Source organism: Balaenoptera physalus (genome assembly GCF_965194825.1).
Source record: "Balaenoptera physalus genome assembly, chromosome: 11".
Lineage (NCBI taxonomy): Eukaryota > Metazoa > Chordata > Mammalia > Artiodactyla > Balaenopteridae > Balaenoptera > Balaenoptera physalus.
The window spans coordinates 72,158,284-72,167,233 of NC_138896.1; the positions used below are offsets into that span (position 1 = coordinate 72,158,284).

An 8,950-nucleotide genomic window follows, 5' to 3' on the forward strand; every position below is an offset into this window, starting at 1 on the left:
CACTGCCTACAGCTAGGTCCAGGGTGGACGGCTGCTCCAGGGCCCTACTCTGGCAGAGGTCGGGTCTGGGGAATGGTTCTGGGCTCAGTCACCCAGGCACAGGCCAGCCCAAGGGCCCACCTGCTGTGGTCTAGTGGTTCTCTGGGTAGTCCCTGCCCCTTAGGCTGAGCTTGGCTTCACTGTGCCAAATGGCCTTGACTAGGAGGGAGCCTAGCCTGACTTCCTGACACCTCTCCTTTTTCTGTCACAGCTGTGTCTGCTTTTGGCAAAAAATTCTCCTCCTTCTGGTGACCATGCCCTGCAGGGTGAGTATGAGCTGCCTGTACCCACCCTCCCCTGGGAAAGGCCTGAGGCGCTCGAGTCGGGGCTCTTAAGTCCTGCGGGGTCTTCTGGGAGGAATGTGGTCTTCAGTAGTGGGTGATGTGGCCAGAGCTGCAGTGTCCTTCCCCTATGAGAGTGGGAGGAGGAAGAGGAAGAGGGACCCTGTGCGCAGAGGTCCCAACATGGGGCCAACACAGTAGAGGTCCCCAGCAAAGGGAAGCCAAGGCCAACATCCCTTTGTCCTTTTCTACCACCCCTTAGCCCCCAGCAGGGCTCCTAAAGCTATGAGTTGACATTAGGTTGTAGGTGGGTCCCCCTGGGATACAGCTCCTCCCAGCCCTCCTCTGTAAATGCTCCCCAGGCTCTTGAGGAAATGAAGGGAGATGATATCATTGCTGTGGAAAAAACTCTGGAGTCAGAGGCCTGGGCGCAGCTCTGGACTCTGCGTATAACAGTGAGTATCAGGACTAGGGTTGGGTGGGGCAGAGGAGGGAGTGAAGGGCCAAGGCCTGGCTGACCAGACTGACCCAGTTCCTGTAAGTGTGAACTAGGAGGGACCTGGTGGGCTTCCTTCAGCTAGGATGGGCCCAGCTGCTACCTGGGAGGCAGAGACAACTGAGCTGGCTGAGGTGACTCAGGTAGTAACCTTGGGAAAGGGCCCGGCAGAGCCAACCGTGCCCCACAACTTGGGGTCTGTACACTGGGCACTGATTCCAAAGCCCCGTCCCTGAGGCCTAGTGCTGGTACCTTTGCTCCAGACATTCAGATGATGCTGGAGTCCTCAAACCCTGGAGAGCTTAGCAGCCCTTGGTGTGACGTCAAGATACAATTGGCTTCACAGGCTGAGTTCAAGACCTGCAAGGTGGAAAAGCAGAATGAGTGGAGAGGCAGACAGGAAAGGGATGGAACGGAAAGGGAGGTCACCCAGACATGAGTCTCAGCTCCAGACCAGGTCAGCCCAGGGAGAGAGTAGAAGGGCCTCAGGATGGGAGCCCTGGCTCTCTCTGGGCTGCAATGGCCAAAGCAGGATCCGAAGCCTCTGCCTAGAGCCTCCTCTGGACCTGGCCTTGCCTCTGGGCGGGAAGGAGGAAGCGGTACATCATGCAGGATGGCGGGGAGGGTAGGCCGTCTGTTGGTGCTGCTCTGCGCACAGCCAGGGACCACCTCCTCCCATTCCATAGCCTTGGGGTCCTCTTCCTACCCCGCCTTTGCGAATTCTACTGTTAAGAGTATGGAGGTGTGGGTGCTTCTCATGGTGAGCAGGCGTGTGTTTGGCAGGGCCAGGCACTCAACAAGCAAATCACGAGGGAGCGCTGGGGCCAGCAAGGGCCTTTGCCCAGGCCTGGCCTGCTTGTGGGAGAGAGCTGGGTGCAGTGCCAAAAGGGCCACCTATCTCTGGAGGACTAGCGGGGAAACTGGAAAGGTCCAGTTTCCCATCCATTTATTCATTTATTCAATAAATGTTTGTCAGGCCCTAGGTAGGTGCTGGGCCCTGTTCTGAGTTCTGGGGATCCAGCAGGGAACAAGACCAAGTCCCTGCCCTCTGAAGCTGACAGCCCGTTAAGAGGGGGAGAGAATAAATAAGTTTTTAAAAAATGAGATTAAAAGATAATTTCTTAAGGTTGTAAGTGTTCTGAAGCCAGGGAAGCAGGATTATGGCACGGAGGGGGCCACTCTAGAGAAAGTGGTCCGTGATAGGTAAGGCTCAAGGAAGGAGAAGAGGCTGTTGTGGGATGTGCCCAGTGAGGGAACAGCACCCGCAGAGGCTCTGATGAGACAGATAGGCCTCAGGGACAGACAAAAGGCCAGCACAGCTAGAGCCACAGAGGAGGGGAGAGATGGGCGGGGTGACGTCGGTAGGGGGGGGGCAGGAGCCAGCTGGGGTGGGCTTTGTAGGCGAAAGTAAAGAGCCCAGAATTTATTCTAATTAGAGTAGCCACAGTGCAGCACCTCAGTGTTCTTCCTGCCTTCACCCCACGACAGCGGGCTCCCTGACACTTTCCCACCCAGCTGGATGTTTCCTCTGAGTTGCCCTGAAACAGATATGAAATCAGAAGTTGTGCTGAAGGGAGGGGAAAGAGGGGCAGCTCATGGACCAGGTCTATGGCAGGACCCACCTTGGGTGTAGGGCCAGGGCACTGTCACTAGGGAGGGAAAGGGACCACTGGCATGGTTCCTTTTGTTCTGTGTCCTGTCACACGATGTGCGTGGGCTACTGAGACCACTAACTTTGTAAGTAAAAGAATCACCCTCAAGCTCTGGCATTTGGCTGATTGGGCCAAGCGGTCAGTGCTTCTGTGAGTGTCTATCTCCTGGAGTCTTTTGTGGAAATTTCAGAAGTGGGCTGGGAGAGGCTCGTTGTTTTAAACAAAATCCCATCTCCCTCACTCTTAAGAAACAAAAAGCAACTTGTGTTAAAGAAATGGCCCTTCCTGGCCAACCTGATTCTTTCTTCCTGATCTTCTCTTTATGACCTCAAACCTGCCCAAGCACCCCTCTCCCCCAGCCTCGGTGGGGTGGGATCCCATGGGTGAGGAGGAGCCAGGCCGTCAGCATGTGGCAGACAGCTGGAAGGAGTGTGGGCGGGAAGCAGCTGTCCACAGTTCTTGACAAAATTCTTCTGTCTTTCCTGTTTCCTTCCCCCCTCCCTCCTTTTCTCCTCCAAGCATCTACAATCTGGCAAACCTTGGCCCAAAGACTCACACCAGGTGGGACGTGGCAGGCGGGCCTCAGTTGAGGACGGGATGTTTTCTAACAGCAGCTGCCGGGGTGAAACATCTGTTGGTCAAGTGGGACCATTGGCCCAGGGGGACCTGTGATTGTCTTTCCAGAGACCCTGCTCTCCTCAGGGCACCACCTTCAAGGCGTAGCCATCGTTGGGAGGCAGGAACCCTCTCTGCAGGCCCTGCCACACGGCAGTCTTGCTGCTCTTCCCACAGCCGCCTTCTGCGGCCTGGCCAGCCAGGCTACCAATGCGTTATACACAGAGTTTGGGCGCACGCAGCCTGTTTTTGACGGACGCTGCCCTCCCTCCACAATGCCAGAAGTTTTTCCACAGCCTTGGAGAGGGGCTTTGACTGAGGGCTGGGGGCCCCGGGCTCTGTTTCCTTCACATTCCAGCTGGCTCAGATCCCTCTGTGGCCACAGGGCCCTGCCCCCTTCACCCTGCCCCCTGGGTGACACCGGAGCAGACTTCCATGTGGCTAGCGTGGGATTGGGAGAACTTTACAAACATTAGGACCTAACACTGTCTCATCGCTGAAATAAGAGGCCATAGCACCGAAAAGCAGCGTGGGCGCTGGCTGAGGCTTCTCCCAGCCCGTGGGTGGCCGCGTGCTAGCACGCCCGCCACTATCTTCAAAGCCATCACCCCCAGTCATCGTGAGCATCCCAGCGGCACCACCATTGTCTCGACCAGCCGGCTCCTCGTTCGTACACCTGGGGATTTCTTTTGATTTCAAGAACAGCCTTAATCATTTCAGTTTGATTTAAGTGTATACCTCATAAACACTGTTCTTTTATTTCTCCCCCGACCCTTTCTCTCTTCGCTCTCTCGGCTCACCTCCTTGCCTCTCCCCTCCACCACCACCTTGTGACTGATGGTTTGGTTCCCTCTCTGCTCTGCCCCTGCTCAGCACAGGGAGAATATTGACTTAGAAGCAATAGTGGGCAGCAGGCCACCAAGAGCACAACCCCAGGGCGGGGTCTAGGGAGGCCCCTCAGCCCGCCTCTGTTTACCGTGCAACTCCAGTCCTTCTTAAGCCATCACCAGTGGACATGCTCAGAGCAGAGGGGCCAGGGCTTCTGCCAGCCAAGGGAAGGGCCCAGGGCCCTGCGCTGGGGAGTGTGGCGCTGTCCATCCACCTGGTGGACTGGGCGGTGTTCCTCCCTGAGGCCCTTCCCTTAGGGGCCTCCCTTCACCTTGGGCACAGCCACAAGTCTCATCTCTAACGTTCTATGCAATGAAATATAAACCCTCAAAGACAACTGTTAATATTTATTAAATTCCGTGTTATGTATAAGGAGTTAATTGCAAACCTGCAATTGAGAAACTGGATAGATATGCTCATATCAAACCCTTCGCTCCCTTCCCCCTCCCCCGCTCCCACCGTGTGTGTGAAATTCTCAGTCTGTGGCATGTTCGACCTGTGGCAGGACTCGCTGCTGCCAGGCGAGTCACCGCCTGTCCCGCAGTGGAGCATGCACAGCTCGCAGCCTCTTTGCACGATTTCATCCATTTTCAATGCTCGACCCTCTTGCTTGGAGTTCTTTTTGTCTCAGAACCTCTCCTTCAGGAGTGCTTCTAGCTAACGTCTGCACGAGCTAGTGAGGACCCGCCGGAATTGCTGCCCAAGCATGCCAGGCTGTGGGCCCGGCAGGACAAGGCCCCACACCCCCTGCAGGTTTCTCTGACCAAGATGTCTCTGAGGAGACACGTGGTGGGAGCCCACGTGGTGGGAGCCCGCACAGGATGTGTGCGTGTGAACATTCTGAAGGTTTGCTGTAGGATTTCCATCTGTAAGTCACTCCCCCACTTACCCAAGCCCTGAGCCAGAGACATCTGGCCGCCCCTTCCCAGCGGGGCACTGCTCAAGAGCAGAGCTGGGCTGCGTCTGTAGCCAGAGAGACAGAGGCCAAGGGTAGGGCCCAGCTCCTGACTGCACCTCTCCGTGCCTCTCCTTTGTGGCTGGGAGGCTCAAAGGTCTGTGAGCCAGGAGATCTGGCCAGGGGGCCAGAGAGTGCTCAGGAAGAGCTGGAGTTCTGGCATTTGTGGTGAGGACAGCTGACAGTGTCATCTTTGATCAGAGTGCGTATTCACATAGACAGTGGCTTCAGGCTGAGTTTCTTGGGAAGCTTCTCAATAACAAAACTTACAGAAGGTTCTGTTGTGACACTCTCTGCATCTGTCTCCAGGACCTAAACTCCCTGCCAGCCCCTATCTCTGAAGCCTAAGTATCCCACTGCTCATCAGCTTCTCTACGACTGAGCCAAGAGTGCGGCAGATGGTAGCTGCCCGACCTCTCCAGGCCTGGCCTTCCTCCAGAGTGCTCTGGTTTGCACCATGCATTTCTCAGGGGTCCACATTTCTCATCCTTTCCTATAAGGTCTACAAACCCCTTCAGAGAGGGATCCTGGCCCACCTCTGGCAGCTGTGGATGAGATAGGAGGCTGTCAACCCTTGTGTTGGGCCTAAGACCCTGCCCTTCTGGATTTGGGCTTCACCCATCCAACGGGACACCTGCCTCATCCCAGAGATCAGGCCTGGGCTGTATGAGGCCGTCTGTGCAAGGGCTGAAGGAGGCCACCATCTGGCACCTCTGACCACCCAGGGCCAGGTCTTTGTGGGGATGTGCCTAGTGGCTGGATACATGAGGGACTAATGCAGTGATCCTCCCCATAAAAGGCCAAGGGATGGGACCAGGAGCAGGGAACAGGCAGGGAGATGACAGCAGGTCAGCCTCCATCAAAGCTAGTTTCACGCTCTCAAATGTTGACTTTTCAGCAAATCTCCTTTCTGGCCAAGCTCTCTGAGTTTGAAATTTCTGACATCTGCCACTCCCTAACCCCCAGCGTATCCACAGGACACATCTGTACCTATCACCCCTTGTGAAGGTGGCTGGAGCAGGCCTCTGGGCCACAGGTGTCCTGGCCCTTGTGTGGATACAGCTGTGGCTCTGGGGTCCAGAGGCTGAGGGACCAGCATTCGATGCCTTGGGCAGTCGGGAGCACCAAGCACATTTCCACATGGGCAAGGGGTTCTCTGGGATGCAGTCCAGGCCTTCTCTACACCCTCCCCCGACCCAGTGTCATGAACAAGGGCACTGCCGCCTCTGTCTACTTCAGGGCCTAATGCATTCACAGTGACACCCCCCCCTTCCCCACCATCCACTTAGTCCTTGGGAAGAGAGGGTGGTCTCAGGGCCCATGATGAGTGGGCAGCAGTGGCAGCAACTATGGCCTGTCTTCTGGAGCCTGTGGGGAGTTTTCCAGGCAGATTCTTTGCCATGACAACAAGGTCCTGGCCTGTTGGCCCCTCCCTTGCCCTCGTGCCCCCTCCCCCCATTCTGTAAATACTTGTCATTGTGGACTCTAACAGGGTCAGAGGGACAGGCCTGACCGACTGAAACTCCTCAGAGATATCATTTCTGTCTCCCTGGGTACCAGCAGCCCTGCTGCCATGTGCACTGGGGTGGCACTGGAGAGCCATGGAAGTCATGAGATACTGTGTGTGTATGCATGTGAACAAGTGTGTGAATGTGTATGTGTGTGTGTGTCTGCCTCAATTGGCCTCTGGGATCAAATCAGCTCCTTCTCTCTAAGTGCAGTGCCCTGGAGAGTGGTGGCCGCCCAATGCCTTTCCTCTGCTAGCTTCCATGTCTTGTTTTTGCTTCCCCCTCACTCCTTCCCTGCCTCCCTTCTTTCCTCTCTCCCTTTCTTTCCTTCTCTCCTTCTTTATTTGAGGGGGAAAGAGTGCTGTACAAAGTCAAACAAACAAGTTTACAGTTGTAAGTGCAATGAATGACCCGAGTCCTCCACATGACCTTGTGAATCGTGTGCCGTCCTCCTGTGCTCTGTGAGAACTCGTGGTACTTCAGTGTCCCTCCCCCTGTATTGTAACAAGGTAATTCTGTGGTATCAGAATAAAAGGACTTGATATAAACAACCTACAGACTGTCTCTGGGATGGTTTCTGAAATGGGAAGGCGTAGGCAGAGGAACAAATCCCCAAACTGTGACAGTCCTGCCTTTTCACAGTTAAAGGGAAAAGAGTGAAAAGGCAAAGTTGCAGAAGTACTGGCAAGGCCAGGGCTGAGTTCATACCAACCTGTCCAAAGACAGTGGGCCTCTCCACAAAGGCGCCCCAAGGCAGGTTTAATGCTTGGACCTGGAGGGAGCAGTTAGCTCACTGGGCAGACTGCTGAGCGACTGTGCCTCCACAGCCTTTGAGTGTCCGGGCTGCACAAACAGCTTTCTAGGGCCTGGTTCCCTGGGGAAGCAGGTGAGCAGGTGCTGCCCCCTGGTGTTGCCAACAAGCCCTACACCTGTCTGCCTTGCTGTGTCCACTCCAGCCCCCAAACTCTTGGGGGCTGCTAGATCTTAGTCCTTCCCCAGGATGGGAGAGCCTCCTTATCAAAGTAACCCAGAGTTGCTAGAAATTTTTTAAAACACAGATAAATGAAATGAGTATCAGCCTCACCTCTGGCCTTCCCTAAAGTTAGTAGCTTGATGCATGTCTTTCCTTCCTGTTTGTGTTTTTCTTTTTCATTTTAAACAGAAGCCAGAAGGCACAGTACTTACTGTTTTCTAGCCTCCTGTTTACTTCTACACATTCATTCCAAGTACTTAGATGTTCATCCTCCAGTGCCCGGCCTCCAGAGAGCTGCACCATGAGTTTACAGCCAGTCCACTGCACATGCCCTCAAGGACAGGCACCATGTTCCCAGTTTTCCTGTTATAAACAATGCTGTAATGAACATCCTAGTTTCCAACTTTCCACCCAGATTGGTGGCTGGGGCCACTCTTTCTGCTCCAAGTTCTGGCCTTAACAGTCCTGCACACACTGGATGCTCACAAGTAAGTGGTCTCAGAAAGTGGAAACTGTTTTTAGTTAACTAGTCCAATGGAAGGAGAAGCTGCAGGCCAGTCAAGTGGGATCTCAGTGAAAGGCAAGGCAGGGCGCAGGGAGCCAAGGCCCTGAGGTGTGGAAGACCAGCCAGGCTCAGGGTATATGGAGGAGGGGACATCCATTGCTGCTGGCCTGACCAGCCTCTCCTGCCCTCTTCTGCCATTGTAACCTGCCCAGTCCAGTGCCACTGTCCTGAGGGAGCCTGCCTGCCCAGGTTTTTCTTTCCACAGGAAGCTCTCTGGTTCTGGGTGGAGCCTGACCCCACCAGGCCCTCTACACCCAAGAACTTGGGCTGAGACCTGGGAAGGCAGACAGAGGCCCACGCGCTCATGATCCCCAGCAAGGTGCCACTGAGCGGGGCGGGTGAGGGCTGCAGGGGCAGATAGCTTCTGGGGTAGGCCTGGTGGCCGATAAGACCAGGCGACACCCTGTGAACTTTGCACCCGCCCTTCTTTACCCCACGCCCCGGAGCTCGAGCTCTGCGCCCTCTGCCAGGAGCACACCTCCGCCCTTCTTTCCTCGTCGGCCTGAGAGCCCCTCCAGAGCAGGGCCTGGCACCGTCTGGTGAATGCTTGCCTCGTAATGGACCAGAAGGACCCGACAGTTAGCCTCCGGCCTGCGGGAGACCCCAGCTGGGGCTGACTTCAGCTTGCACCCTGCCTGCCTCTCAGGCCCCCGCCCCTCACCTCTCTTTTCCCCGACTTTACTCTCGCAGGGCTCAGCCCTGCCCCCACCCCCGCGTCTTCGAAGAGTCCTCGGTCCGCAGCCTCTCAGGACCTGCCCCCGGATGCTTAGGGCCCACCCCCGTCCGGCCTCATCTGCCCTCCTCCCGTGGGCCCTGTCGTTCTTCACACACCTCGCCCCTCCCTACAGACCCGCTCCTTTATTCCGTTAACACAGCGCCAACCCCTCTCCTCGGAGACCCCATTCCCTCCCCTCCCAGTAACAGGCCGGGGCTTGGCCCACAGAGCTCGCCTCTCTCCAGCCTAGCCCACCCCGAAAG

At 55.9% G+C, this 8,950-nt stretch overlaps 1 protein-coding gene and 1 long non-coding RNA gene across 3 annotated transcripts in view; one reads left to right on the forward strand and one right to left on the reverse strand.

Annotated features, from left to right (window-relative positions):
• BSN (bassoon presynaptic cytomatrix protein) overlaps nt 1-6,991 on the forward strand; it is a 93,396-nt gene extending 86,405 nt beyond the window's left edge. Inside the window, exons 10-12 of one of the 2 annotated variants that reach the window (XR_014250997.1) lie at nt 251-305; nt 683-775; nt 2,988-6,991. Coding sequence is in view for 1 of the 2 variants with exons in the window: in XM_082413599.1 (XP_082269725.1) it covers nt 251-291 (41 nt within the window). In the remaining variant the exon portion in view is untranslated. The remainder of the gene's footprint in view (nt 1-250; nt 306-682; nt 776-2,987) is intronic. The other variant, XM_082413599.1, reaches the window with a different exon arrangement.
• Nucleotides 3-8,950, reverse strand: LOC309638104. The gene is made up of 3 exons (XR_014251003.1): nt 7,620-8,950; nt 1,069-1,176; nt 3-448 (listed from the first exon to the last, which is right to left on the reverse strand). It is a non-coding gene; the product is annotated as an uncharacterized lncRNA (long non-coding RNA).